The 26,128-nt window shown below is 41.3% G+C and overlaps 1 protein-coding gene and 1 long non-coding RNA gene across 5 annotated transcripts; one reads left to right on the forward strand and one right to left on the reverse strand.

Moving 5' to 3' along the window:
- Positions 1-364: 364 nt before the first annotated feature.
- Positions 365-5,948, reverse strand: LOC106912317 (uncharacterized). Of its 3 annotated transcripts, none has more exons than XR_015764802.1 (6): positions 5,788-5,948; positions 2,479-4,489; positions 2,300-2,377; positions 1,318-2,058; positions 1,055-1,200; positions 365-746 (listed from the first exon to the last, which is right to left on the reverse strand). It is a non-coding gene; the product is annotated as an uncharacterized LOC106912317 (long non-coding RNA). The 3 variants fall into 3 exon arrangements; XR_015764801.1 differs by lacking the exon at positions 5,788-5,948 and having other exon boundaries at positions 2,479-2,593; positions 2,882-5,451; XR_015764800.1 differs by lacking the exon at positions 5,788-5,948 and having other exon boundaries at positions 2,479-5,451.
- Positions 5,513-24,546, forward strand: il6st (interleukin 6 cytokine family signal transduce). Of its 2 annotated transcripts, XM_014970179.2 has the most exons (16): positions 5,513-5,663; positions 5,938-6,015; positions 10,285-10,590; positions 11,754-11,898; positions 14,513-14,670; positions 14,757-14,911; positions 15,226-15,388; positions 16,024-16,097; positions 16,568-16,805; positions 18,338-18,508; positions 19,728-19,829; positions 20,892-21,035; positions 21,125-21,268; positions 21,823-21,919; positions 22,194-22,275; positions 22,482-24,546. In XM_014970179.2, the coding sequence occupies exons 1-16, from the start codon at positions 5,639-5,641 to the stop codon at positions 23,088-23,090; spliced, it is 2,691 nt and encodes an 896-aa protein (XP_014825665.2). In that variant the 5' UTR covers positions 5,513-5,638; the 3' UTR covers positions 23,091-24,546. The 2 variants fall into 2 exon arrangements, with proteins under 2 accessions (XP_014825665.2, XP_014825666.2); XM_014970180.2 differs by lacking the exon at positions 10,285-10,590.
- Positions 24,547-26,128: the final 1,582 nt, after the last annotated feature.

Here is a 26,128-nt window from a genome sequence, read left to right on the forward strand (position 1 = left end):
GAAACTCCAAAAGACGTCCGCGTGACGTCCTCCCGGGACGTTCACCGGACTCAAAATCGACCACCATTAGACTTTCGGCGGACTTTCATTTGAATGTCCGCTGATTACTTTCAGCGGACTTTCGCATTTAATTCAAAAATCAAAAGCTATATAATGGTTATGCTGGGTCGGTGGAAATGCTAACAATTTTATTGGAATGAAAGGTTTTCATGAGGAACAGTTGTCTTCCATTACAATGGGATATTAATCCATTGTAGAAAAGGAAAGCTGGCCCCACACTTGCTGTTTACACATGGAACGGTTGTCTTCTGTTTCCAAGACATATTAATCTAATGTAATAAATTGTAAAATCGATGACAACCACTTAAAAACACTTGGCAAAGAATTTATTAATTTTATAGTATTAACATTAAAGACTACCCACAACAAAATATGATAATCACATTTATTTATACATATGTACCAAAAAGACATGAAACCTTCTTAGAACAAAGTAAAACAGCACAGTATACATTTTAATACAATGGGTTTTTAGAAAAGACATTCACAATAACAAAAAATCAAAGCAAAGTCAGCAAAGTAACCCAATGCTTAAAAATATAATTTTAAAAGAAATATTTACACTAAAACTTATTTTATGAGCGTTGACACATGCACAAAATAATAACAAAAAAACAAACCAGACAACCATGAGCCTTAAAACTTTTGGTGTTCTGAATCAGACGCTTGGTTCTTTGGTACAGCCCCTGAAAAACAGACAAAATATATATATTTTAAACTGAGACGTGTATTATTCATGGTTTTATGAAACAAAACGTTTAATTGGCTACAGAGAAACATGCATAACAAAGTCCAGCTATAGGATAATATACAACAATTCACATAATTTTAGACTGAAAGGCACATGAGATTCTGCAACAGACTGGCGACCTGTCCAGGTGACCCCGCCTTTCGCCCAGAACATTAGCTGGTGAGGCACCAGCTACCCTCCCGACCCCACTAGGGACAAGAGTGTATAGAAAATGGTTGGATGGATGGATGAGATTATACTTACTGAATATTTCAGTCATCAAGAGCTGGTGACCAGAAAGAACTCTCTCTCCACCCAATCTGAATAGATCTCTTCTGCTCTGCTTGGTGGTTTGAAAGGATCTTGGATAAAATGTTGCAGATAGCAGAGCAGGTCCCTCTGAGATCCAGCTAAAAAAGTAACACAGAGAATTTAAAAGTTAATATTTAAACAGTACTGCACCTGATGGAAAGAAAGAATAATGTCAAGAGAAAGGCTAATTATGTTTTCAAAAAAATTATACATACCATTTATTTCTGAACAGCTCCTGATTCCAGTTTTTGGTTCAGGACTTCTAATTTCTCTGCAGTGGAGGCTGGAAGGCCGAGCTCATCCAGTGAGTCCATCTCTTCAGCAGAACCAGTGACTGTCAGACGGGTCAGAACGACTCGCAGATTCCCGGGGTTTCCCAGGCCGACTCCTTCAACTCCTTAAGGCTTTGAAGACGTTACACAGAATGCTTCAGTCTGCAAAGAATGATAAAAAAAACGCTGTAATGTAAAATAATAATTTATTATAATGTAGACTGGGGGTGTTCAGCCCTGCAGGTCAGGACCCTCTGTCCTGCTTTAGATGAGTCTCTGCTGCAGCTCACCTGGATTAACACAGGGAAAGTAAAACAGACAAAACTCCCACCACACAAACCTTTATTTGCATGTAACTCTCTTATTCATGTTGTCAACTAATCAAATCCAAAAATGCCCTACATCTATAAATAATTCAATTAAAAATATGATACATACACAAAGTGTAGTCACTGTTTTTACATGTAGGTTAAATTTACCTGAGAGAAATTTCCAGTTGAAGGGAGTCGGTTAGTGGAGTTACAGGTTGGACTAAACAGATACAGGTGAACACACAGCACCTTCACTCACAGATGGGAGTGAAGGTGGAGGAGGAGAAGGCTGTGGCTGCTGGAGCTGTTGGTCATGGGGGAGATTTTCTGGATCTGTGAGTTTTCCTCAGAATCTGAATAGATCTCAGTTCACCTGTAACAAAAACATTTAATTAAAAACCTACATAAACATCATCGTGATTTATTCAATTAATCAAAGTTTTGTCCAATAATACTTGATTATCATGTATTTCTAAGTGGTCTGTAACTCTGTAGTAACTCCTAAACACATCGAAGCAACATAAAGGGATCAAACTGAAGGAAACCATGAACAGCTCTCTCTCTCTCTCTTTGCAGCTAATAATCCTAATTACTGCCTTACAAAAACTTTTTACCTGATCCTCTTGGGCTTCTGCTTTGAGGTCTGACATCTTCAGCCAGACGACATTTCTGTATGACTTTCAAGTTGTCACCTGAAATTACATATGAGAAAAAAACAAAACAATCATTACTTTAATCAAATAGGAAACATTCAAACATAAACACAATAATGTCCACTAAGAGTATGACCAACTCTGAGCGTCCTCTTCATCAGAAAAACAGTGTCTTCAGTCAGAGGCTGTAACACAGACTGCTACAGGAGGTCCTTCCTGCTCACAGCCATCAGCATCAACAAATCTTTGAAGGATCTTGAAATAATAAGATAAACATTAGATCTAACTGGCAATTTAACTAACACTGAATTAAAAGAACATACCATACCAACTTTATTTATAAAGCACTTTAAAACAACTACAGCTGATACAAAGTGCTGTACATCAAAACACAACTATAAAAAAAAACATAAAATAAAAACTTACAGTTTAAAAACAAAAACATACAATTTAAAACTAGATCCTGCTAGAGTTGAAAGCCAAGTAAAATAGATGGGTTTTAAGACGAGCTTTAAAAGTGGACAGTGAAGGGGCCTCTCTGACCTGCAAAGGCAAGTTGTTCCATAATTTGGGGCCCATGACAGAGAAAGCTCTGTCCCCTCTGAGCTTCCTTCTTGATCTCGGTACCTCCAAAAGCAGCTGATCTGCGGACCTGAGAGACTGATGTATGGGTGAAGAAGCTCAGAGAGGTAAGCCGGGGCAAGATTATGTAGTGATTTAAAAACAAACAAGAATTTTAAAATGAATCCTAAAATATACAGGCAGCCAATGAAGTGAGGCCAGGCCAGGGTTCACATGTTCCCTCTTTCGAGTTCCTGTCAAAAGTCGTGCAGCAGCATTCTGAACCAGCTACAGACGTGAGAGCAGCGACTGACTGACTCCCAGATAAAATGAGTTACAGTAACCCAGTCGAGTTGAAATAAAAGCATGGATCACTGTTTCAAAATGCTGCCTGGAAAGAAAAGATTTCACTGACGCCAATCGCCTTAAATGATAAAAACTGGACTTAACCACGGCTCTGATTTGGCTGTCCAATTTAAAACCAAGATCTGTAATAACAGGTTTAAAATATACCCCCAAAGGTCCCAGGTCAACAGAGGAGGACTCACAGGAGGCACTGGGTCCAAACACCATCACCTCTGTTTTGTTTTCATTAAAATTTAAAAAGTTCAATGGCAACCAAGCTTTAATGTCACCTAGACATGCCAGGAGATGTTTGATAGAATGTACATCCTTTTGCTTCAGAGGCAAATAAATCTGACAATCATCAGCGTAACAATGAAACGAAATCCCATGTTTCCTGAGGACAGAACCCAGAGGCAGTAAATAAAGAGAGAAAAGCAGTGGGCCCAGAATTGAGCCCTGCGGGACACCATAAGGCAGGGGTGTCAAACTCCAGTCCTCAAGGGCCTCTGTCCTGCAACTTTTAGATGTGCCTCTGCTGCACCACACCGGAAAAGAATAATTAGGTCATTAGCAAGGCTCAGGAGAACCGATCTACACAGGGAGGAGGTAATTAAGCCATTTCATTCCACTGTTTTTTACCTGTGGCACATCTAAACACTGCAGGACAGCGGCCCTTGAGGACTGGAGTTTGACACCCCTGCCATAAGGCATTGAAGCAGCAGTGATTCAGAGTCACTAATTTTGACTGAAATTGAACATCACCCAGTAGTTTGTGCTGCGATACCAAAAAATGTGCTATTAATATGTCCAGCTGCATATTATTTTGTAGTTGATAATCCAGAGTGAAGGAAACGACAGACAGTATTTACAGTAGCTCAGGCTAAACCACAGGCTCAATAACAACATGCTACTATGGATCAGACTGAACATTTAGATTTTTTGTTCATCCACAAGAAAATATGAACTAGACCACTTCAGTGCTTACTGGTCCTCTAGAGCAGGGGTGGGCAATCCTGTCCTTGGGAGCCGGTGTCCTGCAACTCTTTGATGTCTCCCTGGTCCAACACACTTGAATCCAACAGCTGAATCACCTCCTCAGTGCAGTCAGGTTCTCCAGTCCTGCTAACAACCTCATTATTTGACTCAGGTGTGTTGAAGTTGAGACACATCTAAAAGTTGCAGGAGACCGGCCCTCCAGGCCTGGAGTTGTCCACCCCTGCTCTAGATTCTGCTGTCAGATTCCAGCTATGGATTAAAAAGAAATTATTAAATTCAAAACTATTTAACTGATTCCAAAGGAAAATTAAAAAAAAAAAAAAATTTGATAAAAAATAATAACAGTCATAAAAGTTTTAAAGATATAAAATCTAAATCAAGTGAAATGACAGCAAAAAAGGAAAATTATTTGGGAACGAATGTTCTGAGTGAATGTTCAGACAACGTTTGCTGAACGTCAGGTCCGAACATTCGACGTTCGACTTTCAGACTACGTTCACGGACGTACTCCGAACATTTTCTTGCTAGCAGGGACCAGAATAACATAACATTTCACTTATTCATGTGATTTTTTTCATCTTGTGTTCTATTTTAGCCCTTCTTGTTTTCTTTTGGAACATCTCTTTTAAGTTGTCTCGCACAGAATGCTAAATCAGCGACTAATATTTACATAAAGTTCCTGTAAATGAGAGGCGGGGACATACCGGAAAGTCGCAGTGGGTCTCTTCAGTAACAGTCAGCCGGCGTGATACTAAGCTAGAAGTCGTCGCCAGTAAAGGACATCCCCACCCTACCATTTAAGGGATTGAATGGTGGGGCTTTCAGCATCTTACATGTGTGGCAATCTTTCAGAGCCATAATTTGCCGTCACCTTTTGACAATATTATTATAATATCAAAAAACCAACTGCCAAAGGCAGGGTGCTGAATAATACAAAGGGTAAAATTATTTATGATCGCCAGTATCTATAGATCGATATAAGCATAAAAATATTTGATATGTTTATTTTAACCACGAAATTATCCAACGGAGGAGCAACAAAATGCACGCAGCTTGCTATGCCGGTATGTAAATGGTGCAGAGCCCCAAAACACAAACGGCGCAGAGAAAGTACTGGCTTTTCATTGGTTGAGCGTGTTTGACAGACAGTTATTTTGGCCAATAATGTGGTAGTATTTTCCAGCAGGTCTGTTTCGCAGTTCTACCAGAAGTCTAGCGCCCCCCGACTCTGATGTCGTTACGGCGTTAGGACGTGATAGAGCCTGTAGCCTAACGACATTATTATGACACAGCCTGTACCTTACGGGAAGTGGGCGGATCTAAACAAGAAGAACTGGAAAGGACGTGACAAATAGGGTGGCTACAAATAGGGCATGTTTTTTCTTAACTGGTCAATTTATGAAGCTCCTGTTTAGCAGTGGGGGTAAGTTGGATTTTATTTCTGCCTAAACGTAACCGTCGAGTTAACCGAAGGGACAGAGTTAGCTCGCTATGCTAAACATGTGCTGAGTAGCTCTCGCGATCTTATACGATGCTATAAAACCTACCATGATCGTGATATCTGTATTCATATAGAATAAAATCCTTCAGACTCGGTATTTCACACAGCAAGTCAGACGTCAGCTCCTAAACTATGAACGAACTAAAATTTGTGATTTTTTTTTTGTTGTCTTTTCCTGATCGTCTTTTTTTCGCAGCTGTCGTCATGATGTCTTCGATGGTGCTCCAGTTGTTTGGACTGGCTTTCGTCGCCTCAGTGCTCCATGCTAAACACGGTCAGTTTCGTTTCTCCAGTTCAGCTCTGCTACCGCCTCCCTGTTTCCTGGGAATATTATCTTCCAGGAAGAGGACGCAGAGCTGGAGCGGCACAGCTTTTCACTCCACAACAGAGCCGTGCAGAGATATTTGTAGGGGCCAAACCTCCAAGTTAAAAATGGTCACATACAAAAAGATCTTAAAACACCACCACAACAATTTAAGAACAGATATTAGTCAAGAATCTAATATGGAATCAAATCACTTTATCATTGTTATCATGTTGGAACAATGCAAAGTAAATGCAGTGTATGTTTCCCTGATAGGTTCAATGTTGTTGTTGAGGGACTGCTGCTGCTCATAGTGCTGGAGAGCTGTTTTCATCTGAGACTATAATTGTTAAAAAGACCTTAGGACAGATGGATGCTAATTATGAAGTATATTATGATAGAATATATTCTGATTTGCTACTGTCTTCCCAAATAGACCCCTAAAGAGATATGTGACTGGTTAACCTCCATGTTATAACTACACAGTTTTTCTATGCTGTATTGTGTAGTTATCTCCATTCATAGTTCTAACACATAGTTAGTTATCAGCACATATTGTCCTTCTTAACTAGGTCTAAAGAATCTCATCCAGCAGCAGTGATCCAGAACACTGCTGCTGGTGTTCTGACTAAAACCAGACAGTTAGAGCACATCACCCAGTTCTAAGTCCTTCCACTGAGAGAATAGACTTTAAAATACTGTTAGATTATAAATCACTGTAGGGCTTGGCACAACAATTTATTAAAATGTCATATGTGCAACAAATAATCTCCCTGTCCTTGGATTGTTCTCAGTCATGATGCAAAAATATTGATAACATATGTTTATTTATCAGGAAAAAGATATTTTAATTTGTTTAGCAAAGGAATCTAAACTTTTATTGAAGTTTCACATGTATAGGTATCAAGTTTGGGACACCTTGATTTATTTAACTGTCACAAGTCAGGCTTTTATGTTGTGGTCTAAATTGTTGCTACTGTATTTTCTACAGATTATGGAACATTTTATGAGCTCCAAATGCTGTGGTCCGAACCTTTCTTTATCAGTTGAGCTTCTGCAGTAACTTCTATTCACAGTTGCTCTCCTCCAGCAATGACACAGCTGAAGGAGGAGCAGAGAGTGAACTGGGGGCAGGCTGTACCGGGGCTCTGGGCAGTCTGATGAACTCAGACTCAGAGTTTTCTCTGCGGCCGAACCATTTCTGTGTTTGGGGAGGGGTCCACTACCTCAGGGACAATAACTAAAGTAAATAAAAATGTTTTTTCTTAACTTCAATACTGTACTAGTTGGACGGCCTAGTTCCGGTCCGGTGTTCTGACAACAGGGGACATGGAGGCAAAAGCTCATCATGGATGAGAATCAGTTCATATCATTATTTGATTGAGGGGAACCAGATCCATTTGTTAAGCTTAATTGTTATTGTTACTTAAATATTATTGTTGACAGGACACAAGGAGGCCTCCAGACACATATAAGAAAATGAAAGTAAAAAAGTCCTCAACAAATAGCACTTGGGGCATCAAGGCCGAAAGGGGCTGGTGCTCAAGACCATTCCACCCCTAGCACCTGCGTGACTCCACAAATATAATGATCGGAAAATAACACGTCAGCTCACAGCCACCATTGTTCTTTTGAATAAGTTTAAAAATGGCTGATGCTGTTAACTCTTCCAGTTGCAGTCATAAAGAGTTTTCTGGTGGCCATGACTACACTGCTTGCTTGAAAGTCAGTCAGTCTTTTCCTTATCTTACCTTTGTGTCTCAGGGAACACCATGGTAACCCACACTTAGACCAGTATTTGTAAAGCCACAAACATTTGTCAGAAGCTGTATTGTGTAACGACCAAACTCTCAATAAGCCAAGGTTTTAATAAGCAGATGTTTTCAGAGAGTCTTCTCTGCTTTTTGGTCCTGGTCTGAACTCACTCTGATTCTCTGAAGTGAAAGTGCTGTGACTGCTGTTTGTGTTAGAAGTTTATGAGAGGCCCCCTGGGCCAAAACATAAGAACTTTCTTACATATACTATCAAACTCTCTCACATGTACTATCAAACGTAAGAATGAATGACAGAATATAGGAATGAGGACAGTAGTAAATGTAAGAGGGTTTGATGGCCAACATAAGAATGAACTCTCTCGGTGTGAGAGAGTTTGATACGACCTCTGTAATAAAGCATGAGGTGGGGGGTACACAATACGGGATATTTACGGGAAAATAATAACATGGGAGCACGGCAGGAAAGGGGGTAAAAAACAATAGTTTCCCGGCCAAAACGGGAGACTTAACAGGTATGATATCGTTAATGCTCCTACAGTAGAGTCAGCATTATCAGAAGTGTTAGAAGCTGACAGCCAGCATCAGAACCCGTCTCTCACCGCGGTAAAGTTAACTACCTCTTCGGAAATGACAGTGAAGCCAGTCCGCACTCAATTTTAACGTGTGCGACGGCACAAGGCGTTACGGCGCCCTCCTTTACAAGCTCCTTTCAAAATAAAAGCACACCCCCGTCTTATGTTTGATCCACACTTTAAGTTTACACTACATGCATCCACACATATCTACATACATGAGTACAGCTTTGCCTGTTTTAAACTTACTCCCTTTCCTGTTTCTTCTTCTAATTTTAGATTCGGTTTAATCTAAAATTAGATTAAATTTTAGATTAATCTAATTAATCTAAAATTAATTAGATTAATCTAATAAATTTTAGGGTAGGGTTACCCTAAATTTAACCCTACCCTTAGGGTAGGGTTAAATTTAATTTGTAAACAGAAGTGGGTTTACAAATTATGTGGGAAACATAATCCCACATGTCTAAAACATGTCACTTCAACATTTTTCTGAAGTGACATGTTGTAAATATTAGGGGGTTGTATAACACGAGGAAAACATGTATTTGCAGCACTATTGCTGAACATTGCAATAACAGTAGATTATGATTCTATTAGTGCAAATAACTGCAGTGATGTAGATGACAAATGCTATTTGATGTATTTGCAGCTTCAATACACACACACAGTTAGCTGGAAAGGCATTGTTTTTGTTAAAATGAAATAAAATTTAGCAGTTACTATTTCAAAAGCTCTACAATACCAAACATAATATTCATTCTAACTACAGTGTGTTTTATGACATGCCTGAGTACATTATGGAAGCATGACTGCAGTTTTTCCTCACTGTGGTCAGCGCAGTCCTCCTCCCCTATCTGTAGCTGTGCACTGAGGGGCAGCTGGCTGAAGGAAGCTACTGCACTTTTTTATTCTCATTCAGCAAAGACAGATTTGTCTGATTCCATTTGGTTGCAAAAATATAATTAATAAACCGCCAGCAGCTGTCATTCATGTAACTTTTTTGTACAAACTGCAGCTGACATATAAAGCGGTAAAGGAGCGGAGTGCAGGCTGGCAGCCAGAGCTTGGAGCTCAGCTAAATATCCAGCTATAATCAGCTTGTTCCACTGATTCTATTTTTTAAACAGAACATAAAAACAGTCATGTTGTACGCTTTAAGCTGATTTATTCTAGATATACTGCTAAATTTAGCAGGCATATATTTTATAATTGTGCCTATGCCTAATCAAAAAAGTAAACACCTTATCAATGACATTATTGTATCTGATATGATCAATATATTGTTTTAGCAGCGCTAGTAAGAATTGTTATAGTTCAATTTTTAGATGAAAACAAGTAGGTTATTTTGTTGTGAATACTGTGAAACCTTAGCATTGGGTTTGAAGATTACTATATCAGAATCTTGTGCTGGCCTCCTCTTAGATGCGTCCCAGTAAAGGAGCCATAGGCTGATCACTTCCATGCTACGCTGCATTGATGCAATAATTTATGCCAAAAGGCTGAATACAGATGCTGTGCTGTACATGGACATGGCCACATTCTGTATTAAAATGTTTCTTTTCTTGCTATGATGTCATAGTAATATTTTGTGAGAAGCTAATATTTTTTTTTTAATTATCTGAGCAGAAATAAAAGTTTGACATATTTCTCTTAAACTTTGCACATCTGACCAAGCTAACATCAGCCTTCAGCCATGTGTCTGGGAGTTCTTACCAACAGACTGCTGTAGTCATGCTTTTTAGGTTTTCAAAAGTCATTTGGAGAAACATTTTGTTGTATTTTTTCTGAAAACATATTGCACCATGGAATTAATAATCTTACAGTTCAGAAATTACCTCTGAGGTCATCATGTATTGACCATGGTTTCAATGTTTTTTTTCCTTCTGCAGAATTTAGCACCCATCTGGTGACTTCTCCTCATGTTCCAGTGGTGGAGATCGGTACTAACTTCACGGCTACATGCGTGATCGTCAACACAGTTGAAGTCACTGCTGACAGTCTGTACTGGAATCTATCAGAATCATCCGTTGTACCTGAAAAAAACTACATCAAGATAAATGAATCAGCACTAGCTGTGACCATCCTCATCAGCGGTGAAGAATCTGAGTGGCTTTTCTGTAGCTGCAAGAAAAACTCCCCTTATGTTTCTCTGAATAAAAGCAAATTTATTCATGGGATCTACCTGAAGAAAGCCTGTAAGTTCACTCCACTCAATATGAAATTTGTCCCGTGTTTTTTAATCCTACATGGAAAGGGATCAAGTTTTTTTTAGCCTTTTTTAAATAATTTGATTACCAGTCGATGTGTGTGTAGTTGTGGGGCAGCTAGTGGTTGACAGTATAGGGGTGCAAATTTATTATAACATTATCACTGTAAGCAATATGCATGTCAAAAAACCCCATAGGTTGCAATAATGATAGCTACCAATTTAATTGTATAATGGTCACAGTCTCTGTGGCTATAGAATAGTAGTGAATGCAGGATTAACATGTTGATGAAGCCAGTAAGGAACTGATATGAAGTTGGTTCTTTATTAAAAAAGATTTTAAAAATTTGGACCCAGTTTTCCCACAGTAACAGGACAGACTGCCTGTCAAATGTTATTAATATTTTTGCATCATGACTGAGAACACACCAAGGTATGGTAGGTTATTTGTTGCCTGTAGGACATTTTAATAAACTGTGGTGCCAAGTCTTTCAGTGATTTATAAACTCTAAAATACAAGTAGTATTTTAAAGTTTATTCTCTCAGTGGAAGGACTTAGAACTAGGTGATGTTCTCTAACTTCCTGGTTTTAGTCAGAGCACCAGCAGCAGCTATTGTGCTGCTTCTATATGTTGTGCTGCATATAGAAGCAGCACAACATTCTTCAACACAACCATGGCAGATGAACGCAACTAAAAATAAGTTCATGACATGGATGAGTTCATAATTTTTAATAACTATATTCTCAGATGAAAACAGCTCACCAACACTATGAGCAGCAGCAGTCCCTCAACAACAACATTGAACCTATCAGGGAAACATACACTATATTTACTTTGCATTGTTCCAACATGATAACAATGATAAAGTGATTTGATTCTATATTAGATTCTTGACTAATATCTGTTATTACGTTGTGGTGGTGGTGTTTTAAGACTTTTTGTATGTGACTATTTTTAACTTGGAGCCCCAGCCCATACAAAGGTCTTTGCTTGATCATGTGATTATCACAACATTTCCAGATATTCTCACATATAACCTCCTTTTCTAATAATGTGCAGTCCTAATTTGTGGTTCTGTTTTTCTGACTATAAACAAGGTGAACTGTAGTTGGTTCCTAATCTGAAGTCTCTGTTCTTGGCCCAACACCAGATCCACCTCGGAGAGTGGAGAACCTGTCCTGTGTGGCAGAGCAGGATGGGAAATTGGTCTCCGGGTTTTTAAACTGCAAGTGGGATGCGGTTGGTGGTCAGACTGAAGATGTCAAAACACAGTATACAGTGATGGTGCAACATGAGTGAGTCTTGCACCGATGCTGCATGCCAGCATTATTCATTACATCTGGTAGCATGATTGTTTGTTTTGGAGAATAAAAAGGTTTTTAATGTTTTTTTATCTGTATGCAGATGATTTAGTGATGACCTGAATATGTTCTGTGTGTTTTATTTTTACTGTATTTGATAGGGACAGATAGAAGAAACAGATCAAGGCAACTTAATGCCAGCATCACAGTGTTCATAACATGACTACTTCACAACAACCACCAAACCCAACCATGCTCCATCATACCCCACCATGCTCCATCATACCCCACCATGCTCCATCATACCCCACCATGCTCCATCATACCCCACCATGCTCCATCATATCCCATCATACCCCACCATTCTCCATCATACCCCACCATGTTCCATCATACCCCACCATGTTCCATCATACCCCATCATACCCCACCATGCTCCATCATACCCCACCATGCTCCATCATGCTCCATCATACCCCACCATGCCCCTCCATGCTCCATCATACCCCACCATGCTCCACCATGCTCCATCATACCCCACCATGCTCCACCATGCTCCATCATACCCCACCATGCTCCACCATGCTCCATCATACCCGACCATGCTCCACCATGCTGCATCAGACCCCACCATGCTCCACCATGCTCCATCATACCCCACCATGCTCCATCATACCCCACCATGCTCCATCATACCCCACCATGCTCCACCATGCTCCATCATACCCCACCATGCTCCATCATACCCCACCATGCTCCATCATACCCCACCATGCTCCACCATGCTCCATCATACCCCACCATGCTCCATCATTCTCCACCATGCTCCACCATGCTCCATCATGCTCCATCATACCCCACCATGCTCCACCATGCTGCATCAGACCCCACCATGCTCCATCATACCCCACCATGCCCCTCCATGCTCCACCGTGCTCCACCATGCTCCACCATGCTCCACCATGCACCACCAGCTCCATCATACCCCGCCATGCTCCACCATGCTCCACCATGCTCCATCATACCCCATCATACCCCACCATGCTCCATCATACCCCATCATACCCCACCATGCCCCATCATACCCCGCCATGCTCCACCATGCTCCACCATGCTCCATCATACCCCATCATACCCCACCATGCCCCATCATACCCCGCCATGCTCCACCATGCTCCACCATGTTCCATCATACCCCATCATACCCCACCATGCTCCATCATACCCCACCATGCTCCATCATACCCCACCATGCTCCATCATGCTCCATCATACCCCACCATGCCCCTCCATGCTCCATCATACCCCACCATGCCCCTCCATGCTCCATCATACCCCACCATGCTCCACCATGCTCCATCATACCCCACCATGCTCCACCATGCTCCATCATACCCCACCATGCTCCACCATGCTCCATCATACCCGACCATGCTCCACCATGCTGCATCAGACCCCACCATGCTCCACCATGCTCCATCATACCCCACCATGCTCCATCATACCCCACCATGCTCCATCATACCCCACCATGCTCCACCATGCTCCATCATACCCCACCATGCTCCATCATACCCCACCATGCTCCATCATACCCCACCATGCTCCACCATGTTCCATCATACCCCACCATGCTCCACCATGCTCCATCATTCTCCACCATGCTCCACCATGCTCCATCATGCTCCATCATACCCCACCATGCTCCACCATGCTGCATCATACCCCACCATGCTCCACCATGCTCCATCATGCTCCATCATACCCCATCATACCCCACCATGCCCCATCATACCCCACCATGCTCCACCAGCTCCATCATACCCCACCATGCTCCATCATACCCCACCATGCCCCTCCATGCTCCACCGTGCTCCACCATGCCCCTCCATGCTCCACCGTGCTCCACCATGCCCCACCATGCTCCACCAGCTCCATCATACCCCACCATGCCCCTCCATGCTCCACCGTGCTCCACCATGCCCCTCCATGCTCCACCGTGCTCCACCATGCTCCATCATACCCCACCATGCTCCATCATACCCCACCATGCTCCACCATGTTCCATCATACCCCACCATGCTCCACCATGCTCCATCATTCTCCACCATGCTCCACCATGCTCCATCATGCTCCATCATACCCCACCATGCTCCACCATGCTGCATCAGACCCCACCATGCTCCACCAGCTCCATCATACCCCACCATGCTCCATCATACCCCACCATGCCCCTCCATGCTCCACCGTGCTCCACCATGCCCCACCATGCTCCACCATGCTCCACCATGCTCCACCATGCTCCATGCTCCACCATGCTCCACCATGCTCCACCAGCTCCATCATACCCCGCCATGCCCCTCCATGCTCCACCATGTTTCACCGTGCTCCATCATGCTGTGAAGTCATTGCTCTGGTATTCCTAGATTGTTGGAGGAAGTTATTTTTGGACATTTTGATCCCAGTATTTCATCATGATTTCATATTTTATACTTTTGGGATGAATTGTAAGTGAGAATGAGAGAGGTCAGGAACTGAACATGCTCTGCAGTACAACTTATTTCATAATCTGAGTTTTCTAAAAATGCTTTCTAAAAAATGTCTCCAGGTCAGGTACATATAGAAGCACGCCAACATTACTCAACAAAACCATGGTGGATCTGGGATTCTTCCCCCATTTCATGCATTTCGATGTTTGGGTGGTGGCAGATAATTTACTGGGAACAGTGGAGTCTGAGCATCTGAAACAAGATGCCAATGAGTTTGGTAAGTAAATGTTTGACCATCTTCATTTTGGAAGGTTTTTATTTTTGTTGTATTCTGAAATGGACTCCTGTGTTTCTGTGTTCCAGTGAAAACAGATCCTCCATCCAAAGTGACTGCGTTTCCAGAGGAGCTTTTCCCTAACTGCCTTTTAATCAAATGGGAGCATCCTATTGAGGATGTACGAATAAAACTGACTTATCAAATCCGATACTGCCAAAGTGGATCACATACCTGGAGTTATGTAAGTGTGTGTGATTTAAGCACTTTATGGATCAAAACTGTTTCTGAGCCCATTCTGGTTGATATGCTGAATATTTTGTTCACCTGGGGGAGAGCAGAAGTTCTGCTGCCTTTGAGACAGTTCTGTTTAATCCCAACTGATGCATGTCAGAACAAATGGCAGCTGTTCACCCTCTGGCTTGCTGATTCTTAAAGAATATATTTTGAATAAAAACCAACTCAGATAAATCAATTCTTGGTTTATCTGGTTCTTGGTTTATTATTGATAATGATATTGAGTTTGTCTGATTTGACACTGGGGTTTCTGTTTTACAGATACCTCTTGGAGACACCGACAAGGTCATAACTTCTTTCAGATTGCAGAATCTTCAGCCAAACAGCGCTTATGTCATTCAGATGCGCTGCAGAAATCGAGAAGGGAACTCAGGTCCCTGGAGCAACTGGAGTGCCAATGAAACTAAGACAACACCAGAGGATCGTAAGTGTTATTGTTTCATACTCTGACTGTTGACACAGATATGGAGTTAGATGTGTGCCCAGAACATTAAGCAGAATCTTATCTGTGCCTGACTTGGCACAGATGGAACATTGGTTGCGACGGTCGTAAGAGTTCGTCCTGTAATGGGCAGGTTGTTGTTGACAAAAAAAATGTCAACAACAGTTGACATTTTCGTAAAAAGTTACATGTAGCTTTTTAGAACTGAAGCTACAGTTCTGCCTGTTATACCCTATTTGTATTAATTGAAGCACTAAAATATTTAGAACTAATTTATTAACGCAGTTAATTACCGTATTTTCCGCACTATAACGCACTGCTGATTTTTGAGAAAATTTAAGGCTTTTAGGTGTGCCTTATAGTCCGGAAAATACTGTAATCATGATTATTCAAAGCATCTCCAATTAATCAGATTAATAATTTTAATCGTTCAACAGCCCTGTGTGTATGCATGTGTGTATATGCATAGTAAATTGATTTTCAATGATCAGTTATCATGGGCTCAAAAAGCCCAGATGGTCCATCTATTAATGATGCTGTAAACCTGCACGTTTCCCTTCACTGTGCAGTTGGAGACATGAGTCATGTTGTGATACTTCCTGTTTTTTCTGATTCAGGACCTAGAAGTAAACCAGATTTGTGGCAGTTGTCTGGGGGTGACCATGGTGAAGAAGTGCAGATCATTTGTAAGGTAAAGTTTCATAATGTAAACAAAACGGTTTAATAACAAAATATCCAAACCAAACATGAACAGATTGGAAAACATCAGAGAACAGCTGATATTCACTCACTAGACATGTTATTGGGTCCAACTTGCTTACAAGTACACTGGGCTGAACACTCATTTGTTCAGGTTCTGGCTTTATTGGTTCTGGTCTAGATTCAGGCAGGTGTCTGAAATATTCATTTGGGTTGAGATCCGGCAACTGAGGAGGGCATTGGACTACACTGATCTCATTGTTACTTCTGAACAGCAGTTTGAGTTTAAACTTTGGAAATGTGAAACTAAATGGCTTTGTAAGGATGAAGCTGAGTTTGTTGACAACAGAATGACTCACCTAGTCTGCAGGGGATGAACAGCTCAGTATATGCTGAACAGATTCTTCCACTGATGAAGGCTGCTTTTTTCATCCTGTGTGTGTATATGACTTTGACTTTCAGGATCCCAAGCATGCCAATGGAAGGATAACATCATTCGGCTTAATTCTCTACAACAAGAATGGACCTTTGGAGCAGGAGATCATCCCAGCCGACCAGAACCAGAACTCCAGTGAAAGCAGAGTCACTGTGCTTAAGAAAATTTCCTTGGCTGATAAACAGTTTGTAAGAGTGTGCGTGAATGCCAACAATTCCAAGGGGACTTCTCCAGAGGCGTGTTTGATCCTCATCAGATCATCTGGTATGTAATAATAATAATAATCAGTTTAATTTATAACGCACTTTTCATTAACAAAAATCTCAAAGTGCTACACAGTGTAGCTAAAAGCAAATAAAATCAACAATAGAACAAAGACAGTCATTTAAAAGTGGAGTAGGTTTGTCTAAAAAGAAATGTTTTCAGGCCGGTTTTAAAGTCAGACAATAATTGCGGGGCTCTCAAATAGTCCAGAAGAGAATTCCATAGACGACGAGCAGCTATAGCAAATGCCCGATCACCCATAGTCATTAATTAGTCTGTGTATCTCTTTCAATGCAACATAGCAGCTAGTGCGTATGGAAGCCTTATGTTGAATGTTCAGTGAAAGATGAACACTAAAGCTGGCCTACATGTGCAGAGTCAGTGTCAGCAGAATAAACCAAGAGCCTGATTAGGAATGCAGTACAGAAAAGGAAATACAACTAATGCCTTTATGCGCATGTGGACTGATGAAGTACAGTAGGAAACACAGTGCAGCTGTGCTGCTGCCGTTATGCATACTTAGTAAGTTAAAGAACCAGAATATTTAAAAACTCTGGTGAGGTTGAAAAGATTTCAGCTCTTTGTTTCACAGTAACTCTGTCGGAACATAAATCTTTTAATATTATAGCAAGAGATGGTAGCACAATAGGAACTTTTTAACAAACATGTTAGCATGCTTGCACATATGTCAGAGATGCACCAAGAAAGCAGTTGAGTATTGGTTCATTCTTCAACTCAACCAATCCTGAGCAGTGATTGGCCAGTTGGAAACTCAAAAATCCAATCATTTTCAATACCTAAATACAACATACTAGACTACCTTCTAGTGTCATAGTCAAAGCCACTTAATCTGAGACCAAGTCAAATCCAAGACCAGTGGAGAGAGACCCAGACCACTGCCATAAACATAATAATGTTGTTGCTGCTGTAAGTGCTTAAAGAAAATCTGACTGTGGTGTGTCATTAGCAGGACTCCACCATGGTGGCACTGCTGCGCCTAAAGGTTTCAGATAGGTGCTCTGACCTAATACATAGCTGAACTCAAACCTGTACGTAAACATACCGCCATTTACAGGCTTACATTGACAGCCTTACTGTACATTACATTTGTTAATGTAATGTGACTGGAAAACATTTCTACTAATATTCTTATAAACCTAGTAGCTCTCTGTCTCATAGGGTAATAGTGTGTAGTGTCACCTTTTCTCCTATCATTCTTACTGTCTGCTCAATGCAGGAAGGCTGGAAATATCCCTATGGCTCTTAGATTTTCTTATGATATATAGTTCTTAAAGACAATTCAGAATTGACTAAGATCAGTATGAGCTGGTCAGAGTTTTACTGAATCTTGAGTGCTGCTTCTCTAACGTATAATGTTGAGCAGCATTTTTGGAAGCATAAATAATGTCCTGTAGAGGTGACTGGATGATTATTATTGTTACAGATTTTCAAAGAAAAAGCGATTCAGTTAGCCCTTTACTTGGTGTAAAGCTATCTATGTGTTGCTAACAGTGTGTGTGTTTCTCTTTCAGAAAAAACAACGGTGGAAAAGTTGAAGGTGTGGACCCAGGAGGGTCAGATGTTTGTAGAATGGAAACGGCCAAACAACACCGCTGTATCTGAATATGTAGTTGAGTGGGCAAGGCACGGAAAAACAGACTGGCAGAGAGAAAACAAAACAACCACTAGGACCGCAATTAAAGGTTATATTCCGTTTTTGAACGTTTTATTTTTTGTTGTTGTTGATCTACTGATAGTCCAAATAAAGGAGCAGGCATTTATCTGATTGAGTAAAAATGGAGCTGGTAGATATTAAGCAAAAGTAAGAAATGGGAAATGTAACACTGTTTACTCAAATGATGCTCTAAAAATGAAATCTGTAAAATATTAATTAAAATAAGGTGTCCATCTCAATTCAGCCTAAAGTATCTAAAGTTAATCAGTTGGGTTGGATTGGGCTCAGACATAACATCTGTGGGCTTGGTCCGGTCTGGTTGGATTTTTTCTGCTCAATCTAAACTCGAGCACAGATTTCTCCTCCAGATTTGGACCAGGGGGAAGTTTTGAGGCAGGTGTATCGCTCATAAGCGGAGTCGTTTAATTTCATGTGTTATATGTGGTTATTGGGACCACAGTCAGTGCTTTTGTCACTGCAGAGAAAAAGCTAGATGTGTTCATCTTCATGATGCGTGATGGAATCCAGATTGTCTGTTCAACTTATTGAATGTTAATCAAACCACACAAAAATTAAATGCAACTAAACTATGTCAATATCATTTAAACATTCATGGATAAAAATAGAATATGACAGAATTTTTTGATCATGTCAGACAAAATGACAAAAAAAAAAAGCCTAACGCAACCGCTGGCTGGGATGGTCACAAGTGCTGCTAAATCTCAACTGTTTTATATTTTTTGTGTTTGTGTCTCTTGTAAATGAGCCAATGAGTCTTGAGATTTTTTCCTGTATAAATAATGGATTATATATAACTAAATATTAAGTTGTGATTGAAGGATGCAAACTGGCACTTGTGGTATTGAACAGGTCATATTTTTAAAAAGCAGAATCCCCTTCATGTTCTCAGAAAGTTTCTTTATGTTTCTGAGCTGCATTAAAATCTCCTCCGGAACATTGAGCTGTTGCTCACCAGGAGATTGGAACTGTATCAGAGCAGCTCCTGCAGGCCAAAATGGCTCCTTCTGCAGCGCTTTGGCTTGTTTTTCATGTAGAGATTTATTGGCAGCGTCCAAGTTCCTCGCTATGGATGGACTTCCATATGTCCACACCTCATTCAGCTTTTTGTGAGCAGAGTGTGGTGGGATAATGCAACAATAATTCTATGTCGTCCTTATAATCTCCGGACCTACTGTTCATCTTTATTTGATCAAACTGATTATTTTGTTTTCTGATGTGAAATCCAGGGAGCCTTGAGAAGTTTGTTCGCTACAACGTGTCAGTTTATGTGATTCAGTCTGGGAGGGTCTGGAAGCTGGTTCATAAAGAAGCCTATCTGGAACAAGGAGGTAAGACAAACTGGATGGTGCTGTAGTTCTCGCTTTCTTCCATGTCTTCTTTTATCTGTTTATCTTTATTTATTTAGGGGAACCCTGCGCTCTGCAGTTGGTATTGGTTTGTTAGTGTGAAGAGCTCTGGTTGGATGTTCAGGTCTTCTGTAGCCTCTAACAGATTTTCCTCCAGCTGTGCTCTGTATTCAGTTCCATCCATCTTCCCATCATACCTTACCAGGATTTTCAGTTTTGTAAAGTCACTTCACTTCTTACCTGGATTTGTCACCATGGAAACCAATCTCTGTTCTGAGAAAATGGTTCTCCTCACTGAGTTAGACTGTTGTGCTTTGTTAGTCAGAGATTTTCTCAGCAGAGTTGGTCCTGATCTACCTAAAATACAGACAGATTACTGTCAGACTGCTTTCCGGTTAGTGACATCTTCCTGTGCTAAAATGACTTCTTTATGATAAGAAGTCACATAAGATAAGAAGCGGTGGCACATCATACTCTCCAAATGACTACATGTTGCATCTGTATGTTCTGTTCACTATCAGATCACTTGCAGACTGTCATCACAGGTTTTAAATTGCATGACTAGGATATCTGTCGGTTAAACTTGCTTCACTCTGTAGGGCCCAGCTACCCAGACTATGGGTGGACCCTCCTGAACAGAAACATCCCCACAGTATGATGCTGCTCTCGCCTTCTTTCAGAAAGCAGATGATGTGTTCAGTCATTTCTCACTTGTTTTGCACTTAAACTAAAACATTTCATTTTGGTCTCAACTGACCAGAGCACCTTCCTGGCAGCAACAGGGACTTCAAATTTGATAAGTAAACAACTAATGAATTCTCTGCAGTCATATATTTTTTTTTTTATCTTAAATCGGAAAGCCTGTTATTTGTCCAGAACCCTCACTACTAAGCTGCAGATGTGCATGTGACACTGCTGTGGTTCTGGTTCTTTTACGATTAGGGAAGTTCCTGAGCGGATTTGGGTAGTAGTGGTTTTGTGTTTATCTGACTTGGACCCAGTCTGGTGTGATCAGCTCTAATAATGTTTCTGCTTGGGTTCCAGCTCCAGAACAGGGCCCTACTATTAACAAGAGCTACCCAGCATACGATAATGCTCATCTGGTGTGGGATGAGATTCCACTGGACAAGAGGAGGGGCTTCATCACAAACTACAACATATCCTACAGAAAGGAGAACGAGGCCCCGAGTACGTTCCTACCTGTCAGAACTGGTTCTTTACTCCAAAGCTTTCACTGTCTTCTCAGCAGTCAGCCTAACGTGTTTGGTTCTGTTCAGAATCGATCCGTGTTGCAGCTAACAACACCTCTTACACTCTGACTGAGCTGCTGGGCAACACCAAGTATGAAGTCTGGATCAGTGCTTCAACCGTGGCAGGCTCAAAAAACAGCAACCCTCACTCATTCACCACATTGAGATACGGTGAGTCTGTCTGCATGCAGCTGCTTCACATCAGCTAAACAAACAGGACATATTTATTCAAAGCCCTAATAAAATAACGGCAGCAAACTGTGAGCGAAGACAGAAAGACGTTGAAGGCAACTAGATAAACTGCAAAGCACTTGGGAAAAGATGAGTGTGTCTGTGCATAAGTCTGCTTTTAAGTTGCACTGAAGGAGGGGAAAGAAATGATTGATGACGGAAAATTAAAAATAGTGTTGACTTTCTGAGAGATGAACAGGTCACCAGTCCATCTGGACAGACATGTCCAACCCATTTCCAGAGTACCAGCTGTGGTTCACAAGCCAGAGTTTTGCTTTTTGGAAGGCCACAGGAAGCAGAATCCTGTGGTCAGGTCGTTCATCTAGAATCTGGGCTTGCACATTGATGCAGAACAACAAAAAAAAACAATCTGGTATTAATAGCTTGTCAGCATTAATAAACCTTTATTCATTAGCTAAAAACTGAGTGGAAATAAAGGAAAACTTGATGGGGATGTGAAGTGTTGCTGATCTGTTGTGCTGTCTTCCCGCCAGCTCCAGGAACGATTGAGGGCATCGTGGTAGGAGTCAGCCTGGGCTTCCTGTTCTTCGTTCTCATGGCTCTCCTGCTGTGCTTCCTGAAGAAGGATGTGTAGGTGGAACTGTCCTGTCTGTCTCCTTCCTTTCTCTACAAGATGTAACTCTTCATAGTGTGTCAGCATCTCAACACATAGTTTATGAAGAGCATTCATGCTGTAAAGTTGCTCTAAAAAAGCTAAGTGGAGGTGGGGCTGCTCCAGTTTCTGCTCTGTAGTCAGGCAGGCCAGATCAGACTCCATTAAGGTCTAGTGTTAGATATGTGATGTGTGTTGTGGTTGGTTTCCTGACTGATAGCTGTGTAATGTCAGAGTTCTCTTTCCTTTCAGATTAAAGGAGAACTTCTGGCCTCAGATTCCCAACCCTGGAGAGAGCACAATTGGAAACTGGTCTCCTGATTATCCTCCGAAGGTAAACCTGCAGTACCAACCCCCTGTCTCTCTTTTTTTCTGTGGGTTCCATATTAAAGCTCTGACTCTTGGTGTCAGGATTAGGTTTTAAATTCAAAGTGAACTTTTGTTTTTACGTCTAATATAGGCCTGACAAAGCCTTGAATTTTGTATTGGGTGAGATTCTTTTGGTCTGAGATGTGATAGTGATCTTTTGTTCCTCTGCAGGAAGAGACTCCAAAGGAGAACTGTGTGTCTGGTGTGTCTGTGCTTGATGTTGGGGTGTGTGAGGTAAAGCTTGGCTTTGAAGAGGACAAGACCAGTCTGTCTCTGAAGAAGGGCAAATACCTATCTGAGGAGCACAGCAGCGGGATCGGCGGCTCCTCCTGCATGTCCTCGCCGCGCCAGAGCGTTTCCGACAGCGATGAGGGCCCTGACCTCGCTGACTCCACGGCCAGCACCGTTCAGTACTCCTCTGTTGTGGCATCCAGCGGTTACAAGGGCCAGACACCCAGCTCCCATTCGCAGCATTCCATCTTTTCGCGGTCCGAGTCCACGCAGCCACTGCTGGACTCAGAGGAGCACCCAGACGTGTCGCTGCAGGAGGGATGCAGACAGGTCCAGCCTCCTCCCAGACCGTCACTGTTTACTGGTGCAGAGAACCAGAACAGCATGGAGTCTGATGACTTCAGGCTGCTGGGGGTGGAGCAGCATGACTTCTGTCCCCTCAGAGAGGACACTGAGCTGACCACCGGGCCAGACAGCCTGTCTGCTGACACAGAGTCAGGAGCAGTGTCCAGCTACATGCCACAGTTGGGAGGTTACAGACCGCAGTAAGAACATGTCGCACCGTATCATTTTATTTTATTTTAAGCCTTTGACACAGTGATTTTAAAATTGTCTCACTCATTTCCACTTCAACACGTTTCTTTGTATAATTCTTTGTAAAGTATCATGTGAATGACGGCCTGTAGCAGTAATGCTTGGCAGTCAGAGTATACCTCTCTGTTCCTCACCAGACTGATGCCAGACTGATGGACCTGCAAGCTTTGAGTTCTAACTGCCAAGACATTCGGACTGAATCCGTCTTCTCAGAACGTTAATGGAGCAAGATTTTGTCAAATATTTTCTGCCAAGAGTTAAAGTTGCCTAGCAGCATAGCAATTAACTAATCAATCTGAAAACTGATTTAACTGTGTTTAGTTTGGCCACAACAAGGCTGTCCGACATTTCAAACATGTGACCTGTGGAAGGATGGAGGCTCACTGTCAGGTCTGCCTCCTTAGGAAGTACTCTCAACATTTCTTGCAGAGGGTGTGAGACCTTATTAGATAAAACACACTGTCATCAGCATGTTTCCAGATAATTAGTCATTTTCTACAGTAGACTGCAGGACCACAGGAAGATGGAAGAGAAACTGTCTTTACAGTCAGCTTGTTCTGAGCTGCAGGCTGATCTCCAGAGGAACAGAAACCTGTTCCTGAGAGCAGACTGATGTGAAAATGGTCTGCAGCCTGTCTGTAGCACCAGAACTCAAATGGAGGCTCCACAGGGCAGAGTGTCCGGTCCTTCTGGAAACAAAAATGGTATTAGGTGATATGAAACTGACAAATATGTTACATAAAGAAGATGGTGGTTGTTTATCACGCAACCCAGTTAGAGTGGAGATGTGTTACTCTGATATTGTAATAGAAACAGAACTACTGCTTTTTGGAGTGCTATAATAAATAGTGTGAAGTGCTCACAATGGCCCAACAGCTTGTTGCTAACAGAAAAGTGCTGAGTGGACATATGTCTCCACTTCTGCTTTATACCCATTACTATTATTTCTTTTCCTCGCCTTATTACCTCAATTCTGGCTCTACGTAGTTCATCCTGTGTTCATTTCAGTTCAGTTTCTTTATATAACAACAATTCACAACATGTTCTCTCAATCAACTGGTTCAGTTAATATCCAATTCAGTTTAGTGTCAATCTAGTTCTTTCATTTTTCTCATTTCAATTCTAGATTAAGACATGCTGTACACATTGACGTGTTGAGGTTACATTTAGCTGAACCTGGTGAAGAGTTTGGCTCTACGGGATGGAAAGCTCAGTTTGGGTTTATTCTTCCTCTTGTTCTGTCCATTCAGCTCTGCAGAAATGGGATGTGCATTGTTAGGCATTATCATTTATTACATTATGTCTTTTTTTAGCTTTAGTATATATGCTGCACTTGAATGTAACCAAGTAATCCTTGTTAAAGTTAACCTGTACTGTGTATCAATAAAGTTTCCTTGAGATGCCTTAAAAATCTGTGCTACATGTGGTCTGTGGGTTATTGCAGCTCAAGCAACTTCTTGACAGACATTTAACATTTTTCCTTAATTCAGGAGTTTTGTGTCAAATTGACCTGAGTCATTTTTTGCAGACAAAAATCATTGACTCCTCATTTTTGTCTGCAAAAATGAGGAGTCACCTTTCTTGGTATTTTTTCAGCTGTTTTTTTATTTTTATTTATTTTATTTTTAAAGTGGGAGAAACAGGAGTGACTTGTAAACTATTTGAAGTAGAATGGAAGATTTTTCCTTCAATGAAAACTGTATAATTTCTAACTGATAACATAATGAACAGTTTGGATTTAGACTAATATTTAGGTTTCTGTCATATAAATATGTATATTGGTAACAATGGGTCAGCAGTTAGAGACTTACTTTACTGTTACTGTTCAACAACAAAAAATAAATAAAGTTGAAGAGGATTAATGAGAATCATCCACAGTCTTGACCCAAAGGGTTTGGTGACTTGAAATGTAGCTTTGTGTCATCTGCTCCCTCCAGGTCAAGAAGGAGGGCAAGAACAGGATGTACTGTCTGAGAAGGGTGGCATCTTTATGAGGTCTGCTAAGTTGTATATGTTCTACCGGTTCATTGTGTCCATTGTGCTGTTCTGGTGGTGTGTGTTGGGGAGCGGGGCACCACTAAGAAGAATACTGAATTAGCTCATTAAGAATGCAGGCTCTGAGGTGGGGCTGGGTCTGCACTCTGTGGAGAAGGTGGTGCAGCAGGGGACGATATCCAAGATCAGAGTGATCTTGTCCAATCAGAGTCACCCACTGAACTCACCAGTTAAGTTTAGTGAAAATCAAATTCCTTACGATGTGGTGCTCCACTGAGACTAGGGAACTTGTTTGTCTCTCACCACACAGCTATTTATTTCTTAATACTCAGTGTTTTTATCTGTTGGGTCTTTGGTGCTTATTGTTTGTATAAGAGAAAGTGATGGTCTGCCACACAATTTACTTTGGGATTAATAAAGTATCCATTTATCTTGTGTAATGGAAGGAAGCAACAGAAGATGAAATGGTGGGTTGGAGCCTTGTGTGTTGTAATGTGAATGGCATGCTGAACTGTTGTGGTGAACAAAGATCTCAGACACAAGGAAATTCCAAAGTTCTCCCGTTAGCAGTTTGACCTTCATTCCTGGCAGATGCTGATGGGGAGAAGCTGTACCGTAGCAGAGAGCAAGAGGAGGGTGTGAGCAGCTCATACACAAGCCTCATTGACAGACCCTCTTCTTGGCTCTGATTGATTGGCTGTTTCTGATCAAGTCATGCATTTCTATATCTATAGTTAGCACTGGGAGCAAGCAGAGGAGCTTGAATTTTTTTTTTCAAATTATCTGTCTCCATAGTGACAGTTTTAACATGTAAAAAATGAACATTTTGTTTTATAAAAGTTACATTTTCAGCTTTTTTCATACCTCCATTTGTGGTGGGTAAAGCAGTGTGCTGATCATGTTAACCCATTGGAGAAGAAACGGCAAGTCATTCTTACAAGCTAGTAAATCAATTTGCAGTCATTTGGTTTACCATGGCTATTTTTATGTCTTTATGA

This window comes from Poecilia mexicana, unplaced genomic scaffold (assembly GCF_051168715.1).
Source record: "Poecilia mexicana isolate PSO_F unplaced genomic scaffold, ASM5116871v1 scaffold_12, whole genome shotgun sequence".
NCBI lineage: Eukaryota > Metazoa > Chordata > Actinopteri > Cyprinodontiformes > Poeciliidae > Poecilia > Poecilia mexicana.